This window comes from Haemorhous mexicanus, chromosome 36 (assembly GCF_027477595.1).
Source record: "Haemorhous mexicanus isolate bHaeMex1 chromosome 36, bHaeMex1.pri, whole genome shotgun sequence".
Taxonomy (NCBI): Eukaryota; Metazoa; Chordata; class Aves; order Passeriformes; family Fringillidae; genus Haemorhous; species Haemorhous mexicanus.
In genome coordinates, this window is record NC_082376.1 from 1,258,422 (window position 1) to 1,285,716 (window position 27,295).

A 27,295-nucleotide genomic window follows, 5' to 3' on the forward strand; every position below is an offset into this window, starting at 1 on the left:
CGTGTCGGAGCCCGCGGCGGGGCCGCCCAGGGCGCGGCGGGGCCCGGGGGGCGGCGTGGGGGTCCCGGGGGTCCCGGGGGTCCCGGGGGGTCGCGGCCCGGGCCCGCCGGAGCCCCCAGGCCGCCGCTCGGGCCGCCATGGACGCCGCCATGTTGCTGTACGGCAAAGCGCCGGCGCGGGAGCGGCGGCCAATGGGAGCCGCGCGGTGCGCAGGGGGAGAGCCAATCAGAGGCGAGGGGCGAGGGAGAGGGGCGGGGCCGGGGGGTTAGCCAATGGCGCCGCGGAGTGCTGCCAATGGGGGTGTGCGGGAGGCGGGGCCAGAGGCGCGGCAGCCAATCAGAGCGAGCGCTGGCGGAAGGGGCGCGAAGGCGGGAACGCGCGGAGCCGGGCCCGGGGCAATGGCGGCGTCACGACCCCCGAGAGCGGCCCCAAAACCGCGGAACTGTCCCCAAAACGGACACCGAAATCAGCCCCAAATCCCCTGAAACTAGTCCCAAAAAGGGCCGCACAAGAAGCCCCAAATCCCCCCAAACCGGCCCCAAAACCAGCCCCAAATCCCCCCAAACTGGCCCCAAATCAGCCCCAAATCCCCCAAACCAGCCCCAAATCCCCCCAAACCAGCCCCAAATCCCCCCAAAGTGGCCCCAAAACCAGCCCCAAATCCCCCCCAAACCGGCCCAAATTTCCCCCAAAATGGGCCTGGAAACCGGCCCCAAATCCCCCCAAAGTAGCCCCAAAGTTTTACCCAAAACCAGCCGCAAATCCCCCAAAGTGGCCTCAAAACGTCCCCCCAAACCATCCCCAAATCCCCCCAAACTTTCCCCAAAACGTCCCCCAAAACCAGCCCCAAATCCCCCCAAATCCCCCAAATCCCCCAAACCAGCCCCAAATCCCCCAAAGTGGCCCCAAACCAGCCCCAAATCCCCCCAAATCCCCCAAATCCCCCAAACCAGCCCCAAATCCCCCAAAGTGGTCCCAAACCAGCCCCAAATCCCCCCAAACCAGCCCCAAATCCCCCCAAAGTGGCCCCAAATCCCCCAAAGTGGCCCCAAAACCCAAAACCTGCTGCGCCCCCAGTTCTTTATTCAACACCAAAAACCAGAAACAGCAACGAGGGGAGAGCAGAAACGGGCAAAAAGGGGGCAAAAAAAGGGCAAAAAAAGGCCAAAAAAGGAGCAAAAAAGGGGAGAAAAGGGGGAAAAAGGTTCAAAAAAATGGGAAAAAGGCTCAAAAAATGGGAAAAAATGGGAAAAAAATGGGGAAAAATGGGGAAAAAATGGGGAAAATGGGGAAAAAATGGGGGAAAATGGGAAAAAAAGGGAAAAAAATGGGGAAAAAAAGTGGGAAAAAGGGGTCAGGGGTGTGTGTGGGTCTGGGGGCTGCGGGGGGCTCAGGCCTCGAGCAGCTTGCCCAGGAAGCGCAGGTTGAGGATCTTGAGCTGCTCCTCCAGGTCCATGCGCACGATGCCGTCCTCGCCGTCGATGCTGAGCAGGATCCCGGTGGCCTCGCGGTCCTCGCCCAGGATCACCTTCACCTGGGGCACCGGGGGGGGGTCAGGGGGTCCGGGGGGGGTTTGGGGGGGCTCAGGGGGGATTTGGGGGGCTTTGGGGGGGTCAGGGGGGTCCGGGGGGGTTTGGGGGGGGGTTTGGGGGGGCTCAGGGGAATTTGGGGGGCTTTGGGGGGGCTCAGGGGGGTCCGGGGGGGGTCCCAGGGGGGGTTTGGGGGGGGTTTGGGGGGGCTCAGGGGGAATTTGGGGGGCTCTGGGGGGGCTCAGGGGGCTCCGGGGGTCCCAGGGGGGTTTGAGGGGGCGTTTGGGAGGGCTCAGGGCTGCCAGGTGTGTTTGGGAGGGCTCAGGGGTGCCAGGTGTGTTTGGGAGGGGCTCAGGGGTGCCAGGTGTGTTTGGGGGGGGGCTCAGGGGGGGATTCAGGGGTGCCAGGTGTGTTTGGGAGGGGCTCAGGGCTGCCAGGTGTGTTTGGGGGGGCTCAGGGCTGCCAGGTGTGTCGGGGGGGGCTCAGGGCTGCCAGGTGTGTCGGGGGGGGCTCAGGGCTGCCAGGTGTGTTCGGGGGGGGGGGGCTCAGGGCTGCCAGGTGTGTTCGGGGGTCCCACCTTGTTGCTCTTGGTGGGCGTGACGGGCTCCAGGTGCTCGCTGGACACGCTGACCACCTTCTCGCTGTCCTTCAGGTACACCGAGCACATCCCGCCCTGAAATGGGGGGGGGTCAGCCTTGGGGACCCCCAGACCCCCCCTGTGACCCCCCAAACACCCCCAGACCCCCCCCCAGACCCCCCCAAAGCCCCCTCCCCAGTACCGTGACGCTGCGGATGACCCCGGTCTGGCCCACGGCGGCGCTGTCCAGGTAGGAGTCCCTCACCTTCACCTGGATGTCCGTGGTCACCCAGCCCCCCCAGACCCCCCTGTGACCCCCCCAGACCCCCCCAGCCCCCTCCCCAGACCCCCCAGCCCCCTCCCCAGTACCGTGACACTGCGGATGACCCCGGTCTGGCCCACGGCGGCGCTGTCCAGGTAGGAGTCCCTCACCTTCACCTGGATGTCCGTGGTCACCCAGCCCCCCCAGCCCCCCCCCAGACCCCCCTGTGACCCCCCCAGACCCCCCAGACCCCCCTGTGACCCCCCCAGACCCCCCAACCCCCTCCCCAGTACCGTGACGCTGCGGATGACCCCGGTCTGGCCCACGGCGGCGCTGTCCAGGTAGGAGTCCCTCACCTTCACCTGGATGTCCGTGGTCACCCAGTCCCCGCCCGCGCCGGCCTCGATGCCCGAGCCGGGGGTGTGGGGGTTGTAGCCCCCCGGGGAGGGGGCTCCGGGGGTCATGGGGCTGTAACCCACCGGGCTGGGGCTGGGGCTGGCCTGGGGGGCGAGAGAGGGGCTCAGGGGGGCTCAGGGGGGGGGTGGGGGGATTGAAGGGGGATTGGGGGGATTGAAGGGGGGCTACAACAGGGGGGTTTGAGGGGGTTTTGGGGGGGTGTCAGGGGGGCTACAGGGGGGGTTGGGGGGATTTGGGGGGATTAAAGGGGGTTTGGGGGGGCTACAAGGGGGTGGGGGTGTCAGGGGGGCTCAGGGGGGTTGGGGGCCTACAAGGGGGCTGGGGGTTTGGGGGGGATTAAAGGGGGGCTACAAGGGGGTGGGGGGTGTCAGGGGGGCTCAGGGGGGTTTGGGGGTTACAGGGTGGCTCAGGTGAGCTCAGGTGAGTTCAGGTGAGCTCAGGTGAGCTCTGGTTACCTGGTAGGCCATGGGTGAGGGGGTGGGGTGGTAGCTGGCCGGCGAGTGCGTGTTCTGGTAGCCCAGGGGGGGTTGGGGCAGGGTTGGGGCAGGGCTGGGGGGCTCAGGGGGGTTTGGGGGTTACAGGGTGGCTCAGGTGAGCTCAGGTGAGCTCAGGTGAGCTGTGGTTACCTGGTAGGCCATGGGTGAGGGGGTGGGGTGGTAGCTGGCCGGCGAGTGCGTGTTCTGGTAGCCAGGGGGGTTTGGGGCAGGTTTGGGGGGCTCAGGGGGGTTTGGGGTGGCTCAGGTGAGCTCAGGTGAGCTCAGGTGAGCTCAGGTTACCTGGTAGGCCATGGGTGAGGGGGTGGGGTGGTAGGTGGCCGGCGAGTGCGTGTTCTGGGAGCCCAGGGGGGGTTGGGGGCAGGGTTGGGGTAGGTTTGGGGGCCTCAGGTGAGCTCAGGTGAGCTCAGGTGAGCTGTGGTTACCTGGTAGGCCATGGGTGAGGGGGTGGGGTGGTAGCTGGCCGGCGAGTGCGTGTTCTGGTAGCCCAGGGGGGGTTGGGGCAGGTTTGGGGGGCTCAGGGGGGTTTGGGGTGGCTCAGGTGAGCTCAGGTGAGCTCAGGTGAGTTCAGGGTTACCTGGTAGGCCATGGGTGAGGGGGTGGGGTGGTAGCTGGCCGGCGAGTGCGTGTTCTGGTAGCCATGGGGGGGGGTTGGGGCAGGGTTGGGGCAGGTTTGGGGGGCTCAGGGGGGTTTGGGGTGGCTCAGGTGAGCTCAGGTGAGCTCAGGTGAGTGAGCTCTGGTTACCTGGTAGGCCATAGGTGAGGGCGTGGGGTGGTAGCTGGCCGGCGAGTGCGTGTTCTGGTAGCCATGGGGGGTTGGGGCAGGGTTGGGGCAGGTTTGGGGGGCTCAGGGGGGTTTGGGGGTTACAGGGTGGTTCAGGTGAGCTCAGGTGAGCTCAGGTGAGCTCAGGTTACCTGGTAGGCCATGGGTGAGGGGGTGGGGTGGTAGCTGGCCGGCGAGTGCGTGTTCTGGTAGCCCAGGGGGGGTTGGGGCAGGGCTGGGGGGCTCAGGGGGGTTTGGGGGTTACAGGGTGGTTCAGGTGAGCTCAGGTGAGCTCAGGTGAGTTCAGGTGAGCTCTGGTTACCTGGTAGGCCATAGGTGAGGGGGTGGGGTGGTAGCTGGCCAGCGAGTGCGTGTTCTGGTAGCCATGGGGGGGTTGGGGCAGGTTTGGGGTAGGTTTGGGGGGCTCAGGTGAGTTCAGGTGAGCTCAGGTGAGCTCTGGTTACCTGGTAGGCCATGGGTGAGGGGGTGGGGTGGTAGCTGGCCGGCGAGTGCGTGTTCTGGTAGCCATGGGGGGGTTGGGGCAGGGTTGGGGGGCTCAGGGGGGTTTGGGGTGGCTCAGGTGAGTTCAGGTGAGTTCAGGTGAGTTCAGGTGAGCTGTGGTTACCTGGTAGGCCATAGGTGAGGGGGTGGGGTGGTAGCTGGGCCGGGCGAGTGCGTGTTCTGGTAGCCCACCGGGCTCGGGGCCACCTGGTGGTAGCTCTGGGGGGAGGGGCTGGGCTGGTAGGAGCCCTGGGGGGAGGGGACGGCGTAGGGCGAGAACTGCTCCGTGTTGTACCTGCACAGGTGAGGCCGCAGGTCAGGGCACACCTGGGGCCCCCAGGAGTTGTTTCCCCCTTCCCAGGGGTCCCCAACCCCCCCCCACCCCCCATTTTGGGGACCCCAGGACCATTCAGCCCCTCCCCCTTCCACCCTGCAGGTTTTGGGGGATTTTGGGGCGAATTCGGGGCAATTTGGGGAGGAATTTGGGGGGGAATTTGGGGGGATTTGGGGGGATTTGGGGGAGATTTTGGGGGGGAATTTGGGGGGATTTTGGGGGGATTTGAGGGAGATTTCAGGGGGGATTTCAGGGGATTTTTAGGGGATTTAGGGGGAATTTGGGGAGGATTTTTGGGGGGATTTGGGGAGGATTTTGGGGGGGATTTCAGGGGAATTTGGGGAGGATTTTGGGGGGATTTGGGGAGGATTTTGGGGGGATTTTGGGGAGGATTTTTGGGGTGAATTTGGGAGGATTTTTTGGGAGATTTGGGGAGGATTTTGGGGGGATTTTGGGGAGGATTTTAGGTGGATTTGAGGAGGAATTTTGGGGGATTTGGGGGAATTTGGGGAGGATTTTTGGGGGAATTTGGGGTGAATTTGGGGAGGATTTTGGGAGGATTTTGGGGGGATTTTGGGGAGGATTTTGGGGGATTTTGGGGAGGATTTTTGGGGGGATTTGGGGGAATTTGGGGGATTTTGGGAGGATTTTTGGGGTGAATTTGAGGAGGATTTTGGGGGATTTGAGGAGGATTTTTGGGGAGGATTTGGGGAGGATTTTGGGGGGATTTGGGGGGGATTTGGGGAGGATTTTTGGGGGGATTTTGGGGAGGATTTTTGGGGTGAATTTGGGCGAATTTGAGGAGGATTTTGGGGAGGATTTTGGGGGGATTTGGGGGGATGAGGGGTCCCCACTCACATGGCGGGCGTGCCGGGGGTCTGGGGGTTGTAGGGCTGGCTGACTTGGGGGGAGGCGGGGTCGGGGTACCCCGGGGTCTGCGGGTTGGGGGTGCCCCCGTAGCCCTGGGGGGAGGGGGTGGGCTCGTCCTCGAAGCCGTACTCGAAATCCTCGTCCGCCCTGGGGGAGGGGAGGGGGAACTGGGGGAGGGGGCCCCGAAAACGGGAACCCAGCCCCACAGAGAGAGAGAGAGACCCCCGAATTGGGGGGGAATTGGGGAGGGGGCCCCGAAAACGGGAACCCAGCCCCACAGAGAGAGAGAGAGACCCCCGAATTGGGGGGGAACTGGGGAGGGGGCCCCGAAAACGGGAACCCAGCCCCACAGAGAGGGACCCCCGAATTGGGGGGGAATTGGGGAGGGGGCCCCAAAAACGGGAACCCAGCCCCACAGAGAGAGATGGGGGGAATTGGGGAGGGGGCCCCGAAAACGGGAACCCAGCCCCAGAGAGAGAGAGACCCCCGAATTGGGGGGGAATTGGGGAAGGGTCCTCGAAAATGGCACCCAGCCCACCCAAAGAGACAGAGACCCCCGAATTGGGGGGATTTGGGGAGGGGTCCCCAAACTGAGGGAGGGTCCCAAAGGAGGAAGTTTGGGGAGGGGGTCTGCAAAGGGGGAGGTTTTTTGGGGAGGGGTCTCACCTGGGGGGCGTGTTGGGGTTACTTTGGGTGGGGGTCTCACCTGGGGGGTTATTTTGGGTGGGGGTCTCACCTGGAGGGCGTGTTGGGGTTATTTTGGGTGGGGGTCTCACCTGGAGGGCGTGTTGGGGTTGCTTTGGGTGGGGGTCTCACCTGGAGGGCGTGTTGGGGTTATTTTGGGTGGGGGTCTCACCTGGGGGGTTACTTTGGGTGGGGGTCTCACCTGGGGGGTTATTTTGGGGGGGGGTCTCACCTGGGGGGTTACTTTGGGTGGTGGGGGTCTCACCTGGAGGGCGTGTTGGGGTTATTTTGGGTGGGGGTCTCACCTGGAGGGTGTGTTGGGGTTGTTGGGGTCCCAGGCCCCGCTCTGGGCCGGGGTCCTGCTCCCGTCGTGCAGGGGGGTCTGCGAGCCGTAGTGGGGGGTGCGGCTCCCTGGGGACCCCCGAGATGGCTGTCACCTCCCCGGGACCCCCGAGGGACCCCCGAGATGGCTGTCACCCCCGAGGGACCCCCGAGGGACCCCCGAGATGGCTGTCACCCCCGAGGGACCCCCGAGGGACCCCCGAGATGGCTGTCACCCCCCGAGATGGCTGTCACACCCCCCCCGAGGGCCCCCCAACTGTCCCCAGAGCCCTCTTGAGGGACCCCCGACCAAACTGCCCCAGAATGTCCCCAAATGTCCCCGAACTGTCCCCAAACTGCCCTGGAATTGTCCCCAGCACTGTCCCCAGTGTCCCCAGTGTCCCCAGTGTCCCCACTCACCGTCGTGCAGGGGGGTCTGTGAGCCGTACATGGGCTGTCCCCACTGTCCCCAGTGTCCCCAGCAGTGTCCCCACTGTCCCCAGTGTCCCCAGCTGTCCCCAGTGTCCCCACTCACCGTCGTGCAGGGGGGTCTGTGAGCCGTACACGGGCTGTCCCCAGTGTCCCCAGCAGTGTCCCCAGTGCCCCCAGCAGTGTCCCCAGTGTCCCCAGCACTGTCCCCAGTGTCCCCAGTGCCCCCAGCTGTCCCCACTGTCCCCAGCAGTGTCCCCAGTGTCCCCACTCACCGTCGTGCAGGGGGGTCTGTGAGCCGTACATGGGCTGTCCCCACTGTCCCCAGCTGTCCCCCAGTGCCCCCAGCAGTGTCCCCAGCTGTCCCCAGCAGTGTCCCCAGTGTCCCCACTCACCGTCGTGCAGGGGGGTCTGTGAGCCGTACACGGGCTGTCCCCAGTGTCCCCAGTGTCCCCAGCAGTGTCCGCAATGCCCCCAGCAGTGTCCCCACTGTCCCCAGTGTCCCCAGTGTCCCCAGTGTCCCCACTCACCGTCGTGCAGGGGGGTCTGTGAGCCGTACACGGGCTGTCCCCAGCAGTGTCCCCAGCTGTCCCCAGTGCCCCCAGCAGTGTCCCCAGTGTCCCCAGTGCCCCCAGCAGTGTCCCCAGCTGTCCCCAGTGTCCCCAGCAGTGTCCCCACTGTCCCCAGTGTCCCCAGTGTCCCCACTCACCGTCGTGCAGGGGGGTCTGTGAGCCGTACATGGGCTGTCCCCAATGCCCCCAGCAGTGTCCCCAGCAGTGTCCCCACTGTCCCCAGCTGTCCCCAGTGTCCCCAGCAGTGTCCCCAGTGTCCCCACTCACCGTCGTGCAGGGGGGTCTGTGAGCCGTACATGGGCGTGCGGGACCCCGAGCCGTACATGGGGGTCTGCGAGCCGTACATGGGGGTCCTCCCGTAGGCCGAGGTGAGACCCCCGGGGCGCCGGGACCCCCTGCGGGGACAGCCCGGTCACTTGGGGGGTCACGGGGGGTCACACAGGGGGGACATGGGGGGGGGTCACACAGGGGGACATGGGGGGGGGTCACACAGGGGGACATGGGGGGGGTCACTCAGGGGGGTCACTCGGGGGTCACGGGGGGTCACACAGGGGGGACATGGGGGGGGGGTCACACAGAGGGACATGGGGGGGGGGTCACACAGGGGGACATGGGGGGGGGTCACACAGGGGGGTCACACAGGGGGACAGGGACCCCTCCTGGGGGGTCCCAGACAGGGAGGGGCTCCAGGACCCTCTTGGGGGTGCCAGAGACCCCCTTAGGGGTCACCCCCAGCCCCAGGAGTGTCCCCAAGGTGTCCCCAAGGTGTCCCCAGGGTGTCCCCAGGGTGACACTCACACGGTGGTCAGTCTCTGCCTGTCCACCGAGATGGTCTGGCACTGTCCCGGGGGTGTCCCTGTCCCCGGGGGTGTCCCCAGCTCTATCCCAGGGGTGTCCCCAGCCCCAGAGGTGTCCCCAAGGTGTCCCCAGGGTGTCCCCAGGGTGACACTCACACGGTGGTCAGTCTCTGCCTGTCCACTGAGATGGTCTGGCACTGTCCCAGGGGTGTCCCCAGCTCTATCCCGGGGGTGTCCCCAGGTCTGTCCCTGCCCGGGGGTGTCCCCAAGGTGTCCCCAGGGTGTCCCCAGGGTGTCCCCAGGGTGACACTCACACGGTGGTCAGTCTCTGCCTGTCTACTGAGATGGTCTGGCACTATCCCGGGGGTGTCCCTGTCCCCGGGGGTGTCCCCAGCTCTATCCCAGGGGTGTCCCCAGGTCTGTCCCTCCCCAGGGATGTCCCCAGGGTGTCCCCAGGGTGACACTCACACGGTGGTCAGTCTCTGCCTGTCCACTGAGATGGTCTGGCACGTCGAGTGCAGCTCCACGCGCGCCGTCGACTCGGTGGCGTCCTTCACCACGCCGATGTAGCCTGGGGAGGAGGGGGGGCTCGGGGGGTTTGGGGGGGTTTGGGGGGGCTCGGGGGGGTTTGGGGAGCCCCCCGAGCGGGTTTCGGGGGTCGGGGGGGGGTCCCAGGCTCGCACCCACCTTTGTAGGGCCCCTGGGAGATGCGCACCGTCTGCCCGATCAGGTCGTTGTCGCGCCGGCCGCGGCCCCGGCTGAGCCCCCCGGCCCCAAACCCGCCCCTCTGCCCTGGGGGGGGGCACGGGGGGCTCAGCGGGGTCCCCGAGGGTCCCCGAGACCCCCGGGACCCCCCCCAGATCACTCACCGGCCCCCGCTGGGGTGCATGGGGCTGCTGATGCGGGGGGACATGGGCGTGAAGCCGCACATGGCGAAGTTGGTGACGTCCCGAGGCTGGGGGGCAAAGGGGGGTTGGAATGGGGGGAAAACGGGGCAAAACGGGGAGGGGGCTGGGGAGGGGTCCGACCTTGGAGCCCCCCGCCAGGACCAGGTGCCGCGTCTTGCAGACGAACATGCCGCCGTTCTCCACCAGCTTCTTGCAGTGCAGGAAGGCGAAGCCGCGGAACAGGTGGCGGATCTCGCCCTCGCGGCCCTGCGGGGAGGGGGCGCGGGGTGAGACCCCCCCCAATTAGCGGTGAGAGCCCCAAATTAACGGTGAGACCCCCCCCAATTAACGGTGAGACCCCCCCCAATTAATGGTGAGAGCCCCCCCAATTAACGGTGAGACCCCCAAAATAACGGTGAGACCCCCACAAATTAATGGTGAGAGCCCCCCCAATTAACGGTGAGAGCCCCCAATTAACGGTGAGACCCCCCCCAATTAACGGTGAGACCCCCCCCCAACTAACGGTGAGACCCCCCCCAATTAACGGTGAGAGCCCCCCAATTAACGGTGAGACCCCCCCAATTAACAGTGAGAGCCCCAAATTAACAGTGAGACCCCCCCCAATTAACGGTGAGACCCCCCCCAATTAACGGTGAGACCCCCCCCCAACTAACGGTGAGACCCCCCCCAATTAACGGTGAGAGCCCCCCAATTAACGGTGAGACCCCCCCAATTAACAGTGAGAGCCCCAAATTAACAGTGAGACCCCCCAATTAACGGTGAGACCCCCCCAAATTAATGGTGAGAGCCCCAAATTAACGGTGAGACCCCCTCCAATTAACGGTGAGACCCCCAAATTAACGGTGAGAGCCCCAAATTAACAGTGAGACCCCCCCAAATTAATGGTGAGAGCCCCCCCAAATTAACGGTGAGACCCCCCCAATTAACAGTGAGACCCCCCCAATTAACGGTGAGACCCCCCCAATTAACGGTGAGACCCCCCCAATTAACGGTGAGACCCCCCCCAAATTAACTGGTGAGACCCCCAAATTACTGCATGAGACCCCCACCCTGAAAATCCTGAGGATGCCCCAGACCCCCCCAGACCCCCGGGAGCCCCCAGACCCACGGAGTGCGGGCCGTCGATGACTTTGACGATGTCCTTGACGTGGATGTTGTTCTGCTCCCCAGACCCCCCCAGGTGTACCCCAAACCCCCCCCAGGTGTACCCCAGACCCCCCCCAGGTGTATCCCAGGACCCCCAGACCCCCGGGAGCCCCCAGACCCACGGAGTGGGGGCCGTTGATGACTTTGACGATGTCCTTGACGTGGATGTTGTTCTGCTCCCCAAACCCCCCCAGGTGTACCCCAGACCCCCCAGGTGTATCCCAGGTGTACCCCAGGTGTATCCCAGGACCCCCAGACCCCCGGGAGCCCCCAGACCCACGGAGTGGGGGCCGTTGATGACTTTGACGATGTCCTTGACGTGGATGTTGTTCTGCTCCCCAAACCCCCCCAGGTGTACCCCAAACCCCCCAGGTGTACCCCAGGTGTATCCCAGGACCCCCAGACCCCCGGGAGCCCCCAGACCCACGGAGTGGGGGCCGTCGATGACTTTGACGATGTCCTTGACGTGGATGTTGTTCTGCTCCCCAAACCCCCCCAGGTGTACCCCAGACCCCCCCAGGTGTATCCCAGGTGTACCCCAGGACCCCCCAGGTGTACCCCAGACCCCCCAGGTGTATCCCAGGTGTACCCCAGGACCCCCCAGGTGTACCCCAGACCCCCCGGACCCCCGGGAGCCCCCAGACCCACGGAGTGGGGGCCGTCGATGACTTTGACGATGTCCTTGACGTGGATGTTGTTCTGCTCCCCAAACCCCCCCAGGTGTACCCCAGACCCCCCCAGGTGTATCCCAGGTGTACCCCAGACCCCCCAGACCCCCGGGAGCCCCCAGACCCACGGAGTGCGGGCCGTCGATGACTTTGACGATGTCCTTGACGTGGATGTTGTTCTGCTCCGAGTCCAGCGCCACGGCGAAGCGATTGTCCTTCTTCCTGGTGACCGCCTGGTGGCGCACCGTCACCACCTTGCCGTACATGTTCAGCACCTGCGGGGACGGGGACACACCTGGGCACACCTGGGGACACACCTGGGGACACCTGGGGTACCTGGGGACACACCTGGGGACACCTGGGGACACATCTGGGGACACCTGGGGTACCTGGGGACACACCTGGGCACACCTGGGGTACCTGGGGACACACCTGGGGACACCTGGGGACACACCTGGGGACACATCTGGGGACACCTGGGGACACCTGGGGACACACCTGGGGACACCTGGGGTACCTGGTGGCGCACTGTCACCACTGTGCTGTACATGTTCAGCACCTGGGGACACCTGGGGTACACCTGGGGTACCTGGGGACACATCTGGGGACACCTGGGGACACACCTGGGGACACACCTGGGGACACCTGAGGTACCTGGGGACACCTGGGGACACCTGGGGTACCTGGGGACACATCTGGGGACATCTGGGGACACACCTGGGGACACCTGGGGACACACCTGGGCACACTTGGGGACACCTGGGGACACACCTGGGGACACACCTGGGGGACACCTGGTGACCACCTTGCTGTACACGTTCAATGCCTGGGGTGGGGGTGCTAAATTTTTGGGGGAGATTTTTTGGGGGATTTTGGGCGGGATTTGGGGGGCTTTGTGGGAGATTTTTGGGGTGGTTTGGCCAGGATTTTGTGGGAGATTTTTGGGGGGATTTTGGGGACTTTTGTGGGACATTTTTGGGGGATTTTGGGCGGGATTTTGGGGTTTTTTGTGGGACATTTTTGGGGGATTTTGGGTGAGATTTTGGGGGGTTTTGCAGGACATGTTTTGGAGGATTTTGGGCGGGATTTTAGGGGATTTTGGGCAGGATTTTGGGGGGTTTTGTGGGACATTTCTGGGGGATTTTGGGCGGGATTTTGGGGGGTTTTGCAGGACATGTTTTGGAGGATTTTGGGCGGGATTTTGAGGTTTTTTGTGAGACATTTTTTAGGGGATTTTGGGTGGGATTTTGGGGGGTTTTGTGGGAGATGTTTTGGGGGATTTTGGGCGGGATTTTAGGGGATTTTGGGCAGGATTTTGGGGGTTTTTGTGGGACATTTTTGGGGGGATTTTGTGGGGATTTGCAGGACATGTTTTGGGGGATTTTGGGCAGGATTTTGGGGTTTTTTGTGGGACATTTTTGGGGGATTTTGGGCGGGATTTTAGGGGATTTTGGGCAGGATTTTGGGGTTTTTTGTGGGACATTTTTGGGGGATTTTGGGCGGGATTTTGGGGGTTTTTGTGGGACATTTTTGGGGGATTTTGGGGGGGATTTTGGGGGTTTTTGTGGGAGATTTTTAGGGGAATTTGTGGGGATTTGCAGGACATGTTTTGGGGGATTTTGGGCGGGATTTTGGGGGTTTTTGTGGGACATTTTTGGGGGATTTTGGGTGAGATTTTGGGGTTTTTTGTGGGACACTTTTGGGGGATTTTGGGCGGGATTTGGGGGGTTTTGTGGGAGATTTCCGGGGGGATCTGTGGGGGATTTGGGGGGCGTTCCGGGGGTCTCACCTGGAAGGTCTCCCGCTCCAGGCGCACGATGACCCCCACGGTCTGGGGGTCCAGCTGCACCAGCTCCCCCCACTCGTGCTGCCCCCCCACGTCCACCCCCGAGGCCGTCTCGGAGCAGAGCTGCAGGTCCCGGGGCAGCACCTTCAGCTGGGGCAGCAATCGGGGACAAGTGGGCTGGGACGGCCCCAAAACCGCCCGCTTTCACCCCAAAACCCCCTCGCCCAGCTCGCAGGCCTCTCTCCCAGACCTTCCCCATTTCTTCTCCGTTTTCCCCACCTTTTCCTATTTGTCCACAAGTTTTTCCCAGGTTTTCCCAAATTTCCTTCGTCTCCCCATTTTTTCTGGGCATTTCCTGGGTTTTTCCCATTTCCCCCCAGGTTTTGCAGGCTTTTCCCCATTTCTTCTATTTTTTCCCCATTTTTCACCTGGTGCATGGTCAGGTCCGAGATCAGGATCACAAAGTTCTCCTCCACCCTCCATCTCCCCTCGTTTTACCCCATTTTTTCCCATTTTTCACTGTTTTCTTTCATGATTTTCATTGTTTTTCCCCATTTTTCCCTGTTTTTCCCGTTTTCCCCGTTTTTCGGCCCGTTCCCACCTTGTGCATGGTCAGGTCGTAGAGCAGGATCACAAAGTTCTCCTCCATCCTCCATCTCCCCTCATTTTACCCCATTTCCCCCCGTTTTTCCCCCATTTTCACCACGTTTTTTGCTGTTTTTCCCCCGTTTTTTGCTGGTTTTCCCCGTTTTTTGCCGTTTTTTCCCATTTTCCCGGTTTTTCGCCCCGTTTTTCACCTCGTGCATGGTCAGGTCCGAGATCAGGATCACAAAGTTCTCCTCCACCCTCCATCTCCCCTCATTTTCCCCTCACTTTACCCCATTTTTCACCGTTTTCCCCCATTTTTTGCTGTTTTTCCCCTGTTTTTTGCTGTTTTCCCCGTTTTTTGCCGTTTTTTCCCATTTTCCCGGTTTTTCACCCCGTTTTTCACCTCGTGCATGGTCAGGTCCGAGATCAGGATCACAAAGTTCTCCTCCACCCTCCATCTCCCCTCATTTTACCCCATTTTTCCCCTGTTTTCCCCCTTTTTTGCAGTTTTCCCCCGTTTTTTGCAGTTTTTCCCCGTTTTTTGCCGTTTTTTCCCATTTTCCCCGTTTTTCGCCCCGTTTTTCACCTCGTGCATGGTCAGGTCTGAGAACAGGATCACAAAGTTCTCCTCCACCCTCCATCTCCCCTCATTTTACCCCATTTTTCCCCTGTTTTCCCCCTTTTTTGCAGTTTTCCCCCGTTTTTTGCAGTTTTTCCCCGTTTTTTGCCGTTTTTTCCCATTTTCCCGGTTTTTCGCCCCATTTTTCACCTCGTGCATGGTCAGGTCTGAGAACAGGATCACAAAGTTCTCCTCCACCCTCCATCTCCCCTCATTTTCCCCTCATTTTACCCCATTTTTCCCCCATTTTCCCCCCGTTTTTTGCTGTTTTTCCCTGTTTTTTCCCATTTTTCCCAGTTTTTTGCCGTTTTTTCCCATTTTCCCGGTTTTTCGCCCCGTTCCCACCTCGTGCATGGTCAGGTCGGAGAAGAGGATGACGAAGTCCTCCTCCACCCTCCATCTCCCCTCATTTTCCCCTCATTTCCCCCCATTTTTCACCGTTTTCCCCCATTTTTCACCGTTTTCCCCCATTTTTTGCTGTTTTTCCCCGTTTTTTGCCGTTTTTTCCCATTTTCCCGGTTTTTCACCCCATTTTTCACCTCGTGCATGGTCAGGTCTGAGAACAGGATCACAAAGTTCTCCTCCACCCTCCATCTCCCCTCATTTTACCCCATTTTTCCCCCATTTTCCCCCATTTTCCCCCGTTTTTTGCTGGTTTTTCCCTGTTTTGTGCCGTTTTTTCCCATTTTCCCGGTTTCTCGCCCCGTTTTTCACCTCGTGCATGGTCAGGTCCAAGATCAGGATCACAAAGTCCTCCTCCACCCTCCATCTCCCCTCATTTTACCCCATTTTCCCCCCGTATTTCCCCCTTTTTTGCAGTTTTTCCCCGTTTTTTGCTGTTTTTCCCCGTTATTTGCCGTTTTTTCCCATTTTCCCGGTTTTTCGCCCCGTTTTTCACCTCGTGCATGGTCAGGTCGGAGAAGAGGATGACGAAGTTCTCCTCCACCCTCCATCTCCCCTCATTTTACCCCATTTTTCCCCCGTTTTCCCCCATTTTTTGCTGGTTTTCCCCGTTTTTTGCTGTTTTTCCCCGTTTTTTCCTGTTTTTTCCCATTTTCTCCGTTTTTCACCCCGTTTTTCACCTCGTGCATGGTCAGGTCGGAGAAGAGGATGACGAAGTTCTCCTCCACCCTGACGATGAGCCCGGTGTCCCCCTCGAAGCGCCCGGCGATCACCTTGACGTGGTCGCCCATCCGGAAGTACTTGCGCAGCTCCTGCGCCGGGAACTCCAGCATGTCCTGCCAAACCCCAAAATTCCGGTTTTCCGCCCCAAAATCCGCCCCCAGCGGGTCCCTCTGGGCCCCGCCCACCTTCAGGTCCTCGTGCTTGGGCATGATGGTGATCTTGTTGCCGTCCACGCTGAGGATCTTGCCCTGCAGGTTGATCAGCTCGCCCTCGCACACCTCCACGTTGTCGCCGGGCTGGAAGTTGTGCTCGCGCTCCTTCCCTGCGGGTTTGGGGTGAATTCCGCCCGTTTTGGGTGAATTCCGGCTGTTTTGGGTGAATCCTGGCCGTTTTGGGTGAATTCCGCCCGTTTTGGGTGAATTCCGCCCGTTTTGGGGTGAATTCCGCCCGTTTTGGGTGAATTCCGGCTGTTTTGGGTGAATCCTGGCCGTTTTGGGTGAATTCCGCCCGTTTTGGGTGAATTCCGCCCGTTTTGGGGCGAATTCCGCCCGTTTTGGGGTGAATTCCGCCCGTTTTGGGGTGAATCCCGCCCGTTTTGGGGCGAATTCCGGCCGTTTTGGGGTGAATTCCGGCCGTTTTGGGCTGAATTCCGCCCGTTTTGGGGTGAATTCCGCCCGTTTTGGGTGAATTCCGGGCTGGGAGCGGGGCAGATCCCCCCCAGCCCCACCTGTGCTCTCGGTCACCACCTCCAGGTCGATGCCCTCGGGTTGGTCCTCGAACTTCTCCAGCTCGGACAGGGTGGGCTTGACGCCCTCGGTGATCTGGGTTTGGGGTGAAACGCCGTGGTTTTGGGAAAAACCCCAAAAACCCCATGGTTTGGGGTGAAACCCCATGGTTTTGGGGTGAAATCCCACCATTTTGGGCAAAATCCCGAAAACCCCACGGTCTGGGGCAAAATCCCACGGTTTGGTCTGTAACAGACCCATTTTGGGTCAGAACAGGCAAATTTTGGGTGGTTTTGGGCTCACCACGGCCGACATGGCGAAGCTCTTGAACAGGAAGCCCATTTTGGGCGGGATTAGGCAGATTTTGGGTGGGATTTGGGCAGATTTGGGTGGGATTTGGGCACATTTTGGGTGGGATTTGGGCGGTTTTAGGCTCACCACGGCCGACATGGCGAAGCTCTTGAAGGGGAAGCCCATTTTGGGTGGGATTTGGCAGATTTTGGGTGGGATTTGGCAGATTTTGGGTGGGATTAGGGCAGATTTTGGGTGGGATTTGGGCAGATTTTGGGTGGGATTTGGGCAGATTTTGGGTGGGATTAGGCAGGTTTGGGCTCACCACGGCCGACATGGCGAAGCTCTTGAAGAGGAAGCCCATTTTGGGTGGGATTTGGGTGGGATTTGGGCAGATTTTGGGTGGGATTTGGGTGGGATTTGGGCACATTTTGGGTGGGATTTGGGTGGGATTTGGGCACATTTTGGGTGGGATTTGGCAGATTTTGGGCTCACCACGGCCGACATGGCGAAGCTCTTGAAGAGGAAGCCCATTTTGGGTGGGATTTGGGCACATTTTGGGTGGGATTTGGGCAGATTTTGGGCTCACCACGGCCGACATGGCGAAGCTCTTGAAGAGGAAGCCCATTTTGGGTGGGATTTGGGTGGGTTTTGGGTGGGATTAGGCAGATTTTGGGCTCACCACGGCCGACATGGCGAAGCTCTTGAAGAGGAAGCCCATTTTGGGTGGGATTTGGCAGATTTTGGGTGGGATTAGGCAGATTTTGGGCTCACCACGGCCGACATGGCGAAGCTCTTGAAGAGGAAGCCCATTTTGGGTGGGATTTGGGCAGATTTTGGGTGGGATTTGGCAGATTTTGGGCTCACCACGGCCGACATGGCGAAGCTCTTGAAGAGGAAGCCCATTTTGGGTGGGATTTGGGCAGATTTTGGGTGGGATTTGGCAGATTTTGGGCTCACCACGGCCGACATGGCGAAGCTCTTGAAGAGGAAGCCCATTTTGGGTGGGATTTGGGTGGGATTTGGGCAGATTTTGGGTGGGATTTGGGTGGGATTTGGGCACATTTTGGGTGGGATTTGGCAGGTTTTGGGCTCACCACGGCCGACATGGCGAAGCTCTTGAAGAGGAAGCCCTTGCGGCTGTAGCGGTTGCCCTCGAAGATCAGGAAGTCGCCGTCGGAGGCCACGTCCCCGCCCAGGGAGCTGCGGGGGCACCGGGGGGTCCCGGGGGGTCCCGGGGTCACTGGGGGGTCCCGGGGGGTCTCGGGGGTCCCGGGGTGCCCCTCGGGCCCGGCCCTACCGGATCTTCTCGGCGTCGAAGAGGCGCTGGGGCGGGCGCTTGAACTTCTTGCGCTTGGCGAACCAGTCCTTCTGTGGGGGGAGGGGTCTGAGAGGGGGTCTGGGGTCTGGGAGGGGGTCTGGGGTCTGGGAGGGGGTCTGAGAGGGGATCTGGGATCTGGGAGGGGATCTGGGAGGGGATCTGGGATCTGAGAGGGGGTCTGGGATCGGCTGAGAGGGGATCTGAGAGGGGGCATCTGGTGAGGGGGGATCTGAGAGGGGATTTGGTATCTGGGATCCACCGAGAGGGGATCTGGGATTGGCTCAGAGGGGAGCTGGGATCCACTGAGCTGGGATCGGCTGAGAGGGGATCTAGGATCCACTGAGCTGGGATCCACTGACCCAGGATCTAATCAAGGATCTGATTGGGGATCCACTGAGCTGGGATCTGACCAGGAAATCTGACCCAGGATCTACCCAGGGATCTACCCAGGGATCCGCTGAGCTGGGATCTGCCCTGGGATTTGCCTGGGGATCTGCCCAGGGATCCACTAAGCTGGGATCTGACCAGGAAATCTGACCCGGGATCTGCCCAGGGATCCACTGAGCTGGGATCCACTGACCCAGGATCTACCCAGGGATCTGTTCTGGGATCCGCTGAGCTGGGATCTGCTGAGCTGGGCTCTAATCAAGGATCTGATTTGGGATCCACTGAGCTGGGATCTGACCAGGAAATCTGACCCAGGATCTACCCAGGGATCTGCCCAGGGATCCGCTGAGCTGGGATCCGAGAGGGGACCTGAGAGACACTGAGCTGGGATCCACTGACCCAGGATCTGCCCAGGGATCTGCCCAGGGATCCGCTGAGCTGGGATCCACTGACCCAGGATCTGCCCAGGGATCTGCCCAGGGATCTGCTGAGCTGGGACCGGCCCGGGGACCCCCAGCCCCCGGGATCCCCCCCCTCCCCCTCACCAGGCTCATCCGGGCCTTGATGCGGTCGAAGTCGATCCTGGGGATCATCTTCAGGGAGATCTGGTTCTGGCTGGGCTCCACGTAATCCACCTGGGCACGGCCCCGCTCAGGTGAGCCCCGCCCGCCCCGCTGCGTCCCCTCCCCTCCCAGGTGTCCCCCAGGTGTGTCCCCTCTCCCCCAGGTGTGTCCCCTGTCTCCCAGGTGTCTCTCCTGCCCCCCCCAGGTGTCTCTCCTGCCCCCCCCAGGTGTGTCCCCTCCCCTCCCAGGTGTCCTCCAGGTGCGTCCCCTCTCCCCCAGGTGTGTCCCCTGCCCCCCAGGTGTCTCTCCTGCCCCCCCAGGTGTGTCCCCTGCTCCCCAGGTGTCTCTCCTGTCCCCCCAGGTGCATCCCCTGCCCCCCAGGTGCATCCCCTGCCCCCCAGGTGTCTCTCCTGCCCCCCCAGGTGTGTCCCCTGCCCCCCCCAGGTGTCTCTCCTGCCCCCCCAGGTGCGTCCCCTGCCCCCCCAGGTGTCTCTCCTGCCCCCCCAGGTGTGTCCCCTGCCCCCCAGGTGTGTCCCCTGCCCCCCAGGTGTCTCTCCTGCCCCCCCAGGTGCATCCCCTGCCCCCCAGGTGTGTCCCCTGCCCCCCAGGTGTGTCCCCTCTCCCCCAGGTGTGTCCCCTGCCCCCCAGGTGTCTCTCCTGCCCCCCAGATGCCCCCCAGGTGCGCCCCCCTCACCTGGGCGATGTCATCCTTGTAGATGCCCCTCTTGAGGCGCACCCAGGCCTTGGGTTTGAGGTTGGTCACCTCCTTGACCACCTTGAGCACGTCGGTCATCTCCTTGATGGGCACCATCTGCTGGTTCCAGTAGCCCAGGCGCAGGTTGCCCACGCCCTCGATGGCCTGCTTGACGTGCGTCTGCTTGTAGGCCTCGACGTACAGGTACCCGCGCACGTGCTCGGGGGCCACCACCGACTTGATCTGCAGCGGCTGGGGACACACGGGGACATCACTGTGACATCACTGTGACACTGGGGACAGCCCCGGAACAGCCCAGCACAGCCCCGCTGTCCCCGTGTACAGGTGTGTACAGGTGTGCACAGGTGTGACCCCTGTACAGGTACCCGCGCACGTGCTCGGGGGCCACCACCGACTTGATCTGCAGCGGCTGGGGACACACGGGGACATCACTGTGACGTCACTGTGACACTGAGCACAGCCCCGGTGTCCCCGTGTACAGGTGTGTACAGGTGTGACCCCAGTGACCCCCTGTACAGGTACCCGCGCACGTGCTCGGGGGCCACCACCGACTTGATCTGCAGCGGCTGGGGACACACGAGGACACCGGTGTGACGTCACTGTGACGTCACTGTGACACTGAAAACAGCCCCGGTGTCCCCGTGTACAGGTGTGCACAGGTGTGCACAGGTGTGACCCCCGTACAGGTACCCGCGCACGTGCTCGGGGGCCACCACCGACTTGATCTGCAGGGGCTGGGGACACACGGGGACATCACTGTGACATCACTGTGACACTGGGGACAGCCCCGGAACAGCCCAGCACAGCCCCGCTGTCCCCGTGTACAGGTGTGCACAGGTGTGACCCCTGTACAGGTACCCGCGCACGTGCTCGGGGGCCACCACTGACTTGATCTGCAGGGGCTGGGGACACACGGGGACGCCGCTGTGACATCACTGTGACGTCACTGTGACACTGAGCACAGCCCTGATGTCCCCGTGTACAGGTGTGCACAGGTGTGACCCCAATGACCCCTGTACAGGTACCCGCGCACCGTGCTCGGGGGCCACCACCAACTTGATCTGCAGGGGCTGGGGACACACGGGGACATCACTGTGACACTGGGGACAGCCCCGGAACAGCCCAGCACAGCCCCGGTGTCCCCGTGTACAGGTGTGTACAGGTGTGACCCCAGTGACCCCCTGTACAGGTACCCGCGCACGTGCTCGGGGGCCACCACCGACTTGATCTGCAGGGGCTGGGGACACACGGGGACACTGCTGTGACGTCACTGTGACGTCACTGTGACACTGAGCACAGCCCTGATGTCCCCGTGTACAGGTGTGACCCCAGTGATCCCCTGTACAGGTGTGACCCCACTGGCCCTACGCACAGGTGCGTCCCCACTCCCCCCAGTCCCTCCCACTCCTCCCAGTCCCCCCCAGTCCCCCCCAGTGCTCCCAGTTTATCCCAGTCCCCCCCCATTCCCCCCCACTCCTCCCAGTTCCTCCCAGTTTCCCTCCCAGTCCCCCCAGTCCCCCCCAGTTCCCCCAGTCCCTCCCAGTCCCTCCCAGTCCCTCCAGTCCCCGAAGTCCCCCCCCAGTCCCCCCCAGTCCCCCCCAGTCCCCCCCAGTCCCCCCCCAGTCCCCCCCAGTTCCCCCCAGTCCCCCCAGTCCCTCCCAGTCCATTCCCAGTCCCTCCCAGTCCCTCCCAGTCCCCCCCAGTCCCCCCCAGTCCCTCCCAGTTCCCCCAGTCCCCCCCAGTCCCCCCCAGTTCCCCCAGTCCATTCCCAGTTCCCCCCAGTCCCCCCCAGTCCCCCCCAGTTCCCCCAGTCCCTCCCAGTCCCTCCCAGTTCCCCCAGTCCCCACCGTCTCCGTGTACTGGTAGGCGATGAATTTGCGCATGAGGGCGATGGCGGTGGCGCGCTCCTCCCCGATCTGGGCTCAGAACAGCAGGGTTTGGGCAAAACGGTGAGGTTTGGGCTCAGAACAGCAGAGTTTGGGCAAAACAGCGGGGTTTGGGGTCAGAACAGCAGGGTTTGGGTAAAACAGCAGGGTTTGGGCAAAACAGCAGGGTTTGGGGTAAAACAGCAGAGTTTCGGTAAAACAGCAGAGTTTGGGGTCAGAACAGCAGAGTTTGGGTAAAACAGCACGGTTTGGGTAAAACAGTGAGATTTGGGTAAAACAGCGGGGTTTGGGTAAAACGGTGGGGTTTGGGGTCAGAACAGCAGAGTTTGGGCAAAACAGCAGAGTTTGGGCAAAACAGCGGGGTTTGGGTAAAACAGCGGGGTTTGGGTAAAACAGCGGGGTTTGGGGTCAGAACAGCAGGATTTGGGCAAAACAGCAGGGTTTGGGCTCAGAGCAGCAGAATTTGGGTTCAGAACAGAAGAATTTGGGCAAACCAGCAGGATTTGGGCTCAAACCAGCAGGATTTAGGCAAAGCCAGCAGGGCGGGGCTCAGGGGGCGTTTTGGGCACAAACCCCGCAGGTTTGGGAGTCCAGGTCCCCCCAACACCCACCTTGCACTTGACAGTCCAGAGATTGGGGTCCCTGGGGGGCAACAAAAATCATCCCTCAATGCTGAGCCAGACTCCCCAAACCTGACCCAAACTCCCCAAACCTGACCCAAACCTGACCCAAACCTGACCCAAACTCCCCAAACCTGACCCAAACTCCCCAAACCTGACCCAAACTCCCCAAACCTGACCCAAACCTGACCCAGACTCCCCAAACCTGAGCCAAACTCCCAAACCTGACCCAAACTCCCCAACTCTGCCCCAAACCTGACCCAAACCTGACCCAAACTCCCCAAACCTGACCCAAACCTGACCCAAACCTGACCCAAACTCCCCAAACCTGACCCAAGCTCCCCAATTCTGACCCAAACTCCCCAAACCTGACCCAAACTCCCCAATTCTGACCCAAACTCCCCAATTCTGACCCAAACTCCCCAATTCTGACCCAGACTCCCCAAACCTGATCCAAACCTGACCCAAACTCCCCAAACCTGACCCAAACTCCCCAATTCTGACCCAAACCTGACCCAAACCTGACCCAATTCCCCGTCCCCCCAGCCCTGCCCCAAAATCCCCATTTTTCACCCCAAACCTGACCCAAACTCCCCCAGCCCTGCCCCAAAATCCCCGTTTCTGGCCCCAAACCTGACCCAAACTCCCCCAACTCTGCCCCAATTTCCCCTTCCCCCCAGCCCTGCCCCAAAATCCCCGTTTTTCACCCCAAACCTGACCCAAACTCCCCCAAACCTGCCCCAATTGCCCACACCCCCAGCCCTGCCCCAAAATCCCCGTTTTTCACCCCAAACCTGACCCAAACTCCCCAACTCTGCCCCAATTCCCCGTCCCCCCAGCCCTGCCCCAAAATCCCCGTTTCTGGCCCCAAACCTGCCCCAAACTCCCCAAACCTGACCCAATTCCCCACTCCCCCAGCCCTGCCCCAAAATCCCCGTTTTTCACCCCAAACCTGCCCTAAACTCCCCCAGCCCTGCCCCAAAATCCCCGTTTCTGGCCCCAAACCTGCCCTAAACTCCCCCAGCCCTGCCCCAAAATCCCCGTTTCTGGCCCCAAACCTGACCCAAACTCCCCCAACTCTGCCCCAATTTCCCTGCTCCCCCAGCCCTGCCCCAAAATCCCCATTTTTCACCCCAAACCTGCCCCAAACTCCCCCAGCCCTGCCCCAAAATCCCCGTTTCTGGCCCCAAAGCTCACTTGACGCCGGGCAGCAGCTGCTGCTGGGTGATGTCATCCGAGAGCTCGTCCGAGCCGCCGTAAACTCTGCGGAAACGGGGAAACGGCCCAAAATCGGGGGGAGGGACAGCTGCGGTCACCCGGGGGTCACCCGGGGGTCACCCGGGGGTCAGGGGTCACTCAGGGGGCACCCAGGAGTCACTCGTGGTCACTTAAAGTCAGTGGTCACTCAGGGTCACTCAGGGGTCAGTCAGGGTCACTCAGCGGTCAGTCAGGGTCACTCAGGGGTCAGGGGTCACTCGGGGTCACTCAGGGTCACTCGGGGTCACTGGGGGTCACTCGGGGTCAGAGGTCACTCACGTCTCGCCCACGGAGGACTTGGCGTATTTCTTCATGTAGTACTCGCCCAGCTCCTCCTCGCGCTGGTCCCTGCGGAAACGGGGCCAGATCAGCCGGAAACGGGAAAAATGGGGCCAGATCAGCCAGAAACGGGAAAAACGGGAAAAAATGGGGGGAAATCAGCCAGAAACGGGAAAAACGGGAAAAACGGGGGGAAATCAGCCAGAAACGGGAAAAACGGGAAAAACGGGGGGAAATCAGCCAGAAACGGGAAAAACGGGGGGAAAACGGGGCCAGATCAGCCAGAAATGGGAAAAACGGGGGGAAATCAGCCAGAAGAACGGGGAAGGAAACGGGGGGGGGAAAAACGGGGCCAGATCAGCCAGAAACAGGAAAAACGGGAAAAAATGGGGGGAAAACAGGGGAAACCAGCCAGAAACGGGAAAAACGGGGGAAAAACGGGGCCAGATCAGCTGGAAACGGGAAAAACGGGAAAAACGGGGGAAATCAACCAGAAACGGGAAAAACGGGGGGAAATCAGCCAGAAACGGGAAAAACGGGGGGAAATCAGCCAGAAACGGGAAAAACGGGGGGAAATCAGCCAGAAACGGGAAAAACGGGGGAAAAACGAGGGGAAATCAGCCAGAAAGGGGAAAAACGGGGGAAAAAAACGGGGGAGATCAGCTGGAAACGGGAAAAACGGGGGAAAAAAACGGGGCCAGATCAGCCAGAAACGGGGAAAAACGGGAAAAATGGGGGAAAAACGGGGGAAACCAGCCAGAAACGGGAAAAACGGGGGTAAAAACGGGGGGAAATCAGCCAGAAACGGGAAAAACGGGAAAAACGGGGGAAAACAGGGGGAGATCAGCTGGAAACAGGAAAAATGGGGGAAAACCGGGAAAAACGGGGGGGGAATCAGCCAGAAATGGGAAAAAAGGGGGAAAACACAGGGAGAGATCAGCCGAAATCAGGAGAAACGGGGAAAATGGGAAAAAACAGGGGGAAATCAGCTGGAATCAGGAAAAACGGGAAAAATGAGGAAAAACGGGGTGCAAACGGGGAAACGGGGGGGAAATCGACCAGAAATGGGAAAAAACGGGGGAAAAAACGGGGGGAAATCAACCAGAAACGGGAAAAACGTAGGAAAATGGGGGAAATGAGGGAAAACCGGCAAAAAATCAGGGAATGGGCAAAAAAACTCAGGAAAATGGGGGGAAATGAAGGAAAAAGAGAGGAAATGAAGGAAAATGGGAAAAAAATCAGGGAAAATAGGGGAAATGAGAGAAAATGGAGGGAAATCAGAGAAAAGGGGGGGAAATGAGGGGAAGAGGGAAAAAAATCAGAGAAAAGGGGGGGAAATGAGGGATAAACGGCAAGGAAATGAGAGAAAAAGGGGGGAAATCAGGGAAAAAAGGGGGAAATGAGGGAAAAAGAGGAGAAATGAGAGAAAAAGAGAGGAAACGAAGGAAAATGGGAAAAAATCAGGGAAAAGAGGGGAAATGAGAAAAAATGGAGGAAAATCTGAGAAAAAGGGGGGGAAATGAGGGATAAATGGCAAAAAAAATGAGAAAAAAAGTGGGGAAATCAGGGAAAAAAGGGGGAAATGAAAGGAAAACTGCATAAAATGAGGGAAAATGGAGGGACACGAGGGAGAAGGAGGCAGGGGGAACACAGGGGGCCGGGGTCACCTCCAGAGGTTCTGCAGGCGCCGCGCCCCCGAGCGATCCTCGTCCAGCACCACGTTGTCGATGTTGGAGGCTGAGGAAGAGGAGGCAGAGGAAGGTGGGCGGGGGGCTCGGGGGGCTCGGGGGGGGCTCGGCCCCGGGGATTGGGGAGGGGGGCTCTTACCTTCGATCTCCTCTGCCCCGGGGAGGAGGTGACGGTGGAGGATGGAGCAAATCAACAGCAAAACCGGGGTGGGGAAATCGGGGTTTGGGGAAAATAACAAAAAAAAAAAGCAACGGAAAAAACCCAGGCGAGAGCGATGAGATGGAGGGGGAGGGGCGGGGAGAGGGACCCCCGGGAATGGGGGGAGAGGGGGGTTGGGGGGAAAATGGGGGTTTGGGGGGGAAAAGGGGTTTGGGGATAAAGGGATTGGGGAAAGGGGGGTTTGGGGGAAAAAATGGGGGTTTAGGGAAAAAGGGATTTGGGAGAACAGCGGATTTAAGGAAAATGGGGTTTGGGGGAAAAAAGGGGTTTTGGGGAAGGGGGGGTTTGGGGAAAAAAGGAGATTTGGGGGGAAAACGGGGATTTAAAGAAAAAGAGTTTTGGGGCAGGAAAGGGCAGATTTGGGCAGGGCAGGTTTGGGGCAGGAAAGGGCAGATTTGGGGCGGGGAAGGGCAGGTTTGGGCAAGACAAGGAAGATTTGGGGCAGGGAAGAGGGGCTCAGGGGATTTGGGGAGGGGGCAGCACAGCAGGCACGCCCATGCAGGGCTCCCCCCTCCCCGCAGCCCCCAGGTGGGTGTGCAGCCCCTCCCCCCCAGGCTCACCTTTCTCCAGGATGTCCTCGGCCCCGTCCTCCCACTGATCTTCATCCTCGTACTCATCATCCACATCTGGGCAGGGCAGGGGGGGTCAGCGGCATGGAGGACCCCCAGGCCCCCCCCAGACCCCTCCCCAAGCCCCCCGAGCCCCTCACCAGCCTCGTCCAGGATGAACCCCCCGTGCCGCGGCTTCTTGGCCGGCCTGTCGTCATCTTCTTCCTCCTCCTCCTCCTCATCGTACTCCTCCTCCTCCTCCTCTTCCTCCTCCTCCTCCTCCTCCTCCTCGGGCTCCTCCTTGCCGCTGCCCCCCCCGCGCTGCTCCTCGGGCTGGGGGGGGTGGGGGGCGGTCAGGGACCCCCAGATCCCCCCAAATCCCCCCAGACCCCCCCGAGCCTTCGGCCTCACCTCGTTGTCGTCGCCCTCGTCGCTGCTGCGCTCGCTCTCCTCCTCGGAGAAGTTGCTGTCCTCGCTGTCCGACATGGCCGGGGGTCCTGGGGGGCTGAGGGGGGTCCTGGGGGGTCTGGGGGGGGGTCCTGGGGGGTCAAGGAGGGTCTGAGGGGGGTCCTGGGGGGATCTGAGGGGTCCTGAGGGGTCAAGGAGTGTGTGAGGGGGATCCTGAGGGGCCAAGGAGGGTCTGAAGGGGGTCCTGAAGGGGGGCTGAGGGATTTCGGGGGTTCTGAGGGGTCAAGGAGTGTCCTCAGGGGGGTGAGGCCGCTCTGAGGGTTCTGAGGGGGTTCTGAGGGGTCAAGGAGGGTCTGAGGGGGCTCCTGAGGGGTCAAGGAGGGTCTGAGGGGGGTCCTGAGGGGGCTCCTGAGGGGGCTCTGAGGGCTCTGGGGGGCTCTGAGGCGGTCTGTGGATGCCCTCAGGGCTCTGAGGGGTCTGGGGGTACCCTGAGGGTTCCAGGGCTGCCCTGAGAGATCGGGGAGGGGCTCTAAGGGCCCTGAGGGCTCCGGGGGGGGCTCGGAGGGGTCTGGGGGTGCCCTGAGGGCTTTGAGGGTCCCCTGAGGGCTCCCAGACTGTCCTGAGGGCTCCGGTGCCGCCCGAGCGCTCCCGCCGCCGCCTCCCTCCCTCACCCGCGGGCTTCCGCTCCGGGCCTGGCTCCGCCGGCGCCTGAGTCGCTCCCGGTGCCGCTCCCGCGTGCCCCGCAGCGGGCCCTGTCGCGGTTCCCGGTCCCGGTTCCCGGTCCCGGTTCCCGGTCCCGACCCGCGGCCGCTCCGCGTCGCTCCGGACCTCGCTCTCGCGAGACTTCCCGCCCTTCCTCACGCGAGACTTCGCGGCCTCGGACGGCGGCGCGAGAGGCCCAAAACGCGCCGGGGTTTTTTTCGCCTTTTTTTTTTTTTTTTTTTTTTTTTGCGGCGGTGTGACGTCACCCGCGCGGAGCGTGACGTCATTGCGAATC

The 27,295-nt window shown here is 61.5% G+C and overlaps 1 protein-coding gene across 1 annotated transcript; it reads right to left on the reverse strand.

Annotated features, from left to right (window-relative positions):
• Positions 1 to 1,063: 1,063 nt before the first annotated feature.
• Positions 1,064 to 27,082, reverse strand: SUPT5H (SPT5 homolog, DSIF elongation factor subunit). The gene is given in 30 exon segments (XM_059872543.1): positions 1,064 to 1,534; positions 2,107 to 2,202; positions 2,662 to 2,868; positions 3,412 to 3,451; positions 4,710 to 4,838; positions 5,736 to 5,894; positions 6,737 to 6,842; positions 8,021 to 8,148; positions 9,019 to 9,121; positions 9,238 to 9,505; positions 9,579 to 9,704; positions 11,401 to 11,547; positions 13,062 to 13,208; positions 15,348 to 15,503; positions 15,576 to 15,712; positions 16,118 to 16,211; positions 17,504 to 17,609; positions 17,707 to 17,777; positions 18,660 to 18,749; positions 19,372 to 19,623; positions 21,240 to 21,308; positions 21,890 to 21,920; positions 23,096 to 23,161; positions 23,435 to 23,503; positions 25,102 to 25,171; positions 25,262 to 25,273; positions 25,903 to 25,968; positions 26,052 to 26,223; positions 26,302 to 26,416; positions 26,970 to 27,082. Coding segments are annotated over 29 exon segments (3,336 nt in total). The 5' UTR covers positions 26,377 to 26,416; positions 26,970 to 27,082; the 3' UTR covers positions 1,064 to 1,390.
• Between the last annotated feature and the right edge of the window lie 213 nt (positions 27,083 to 27,295).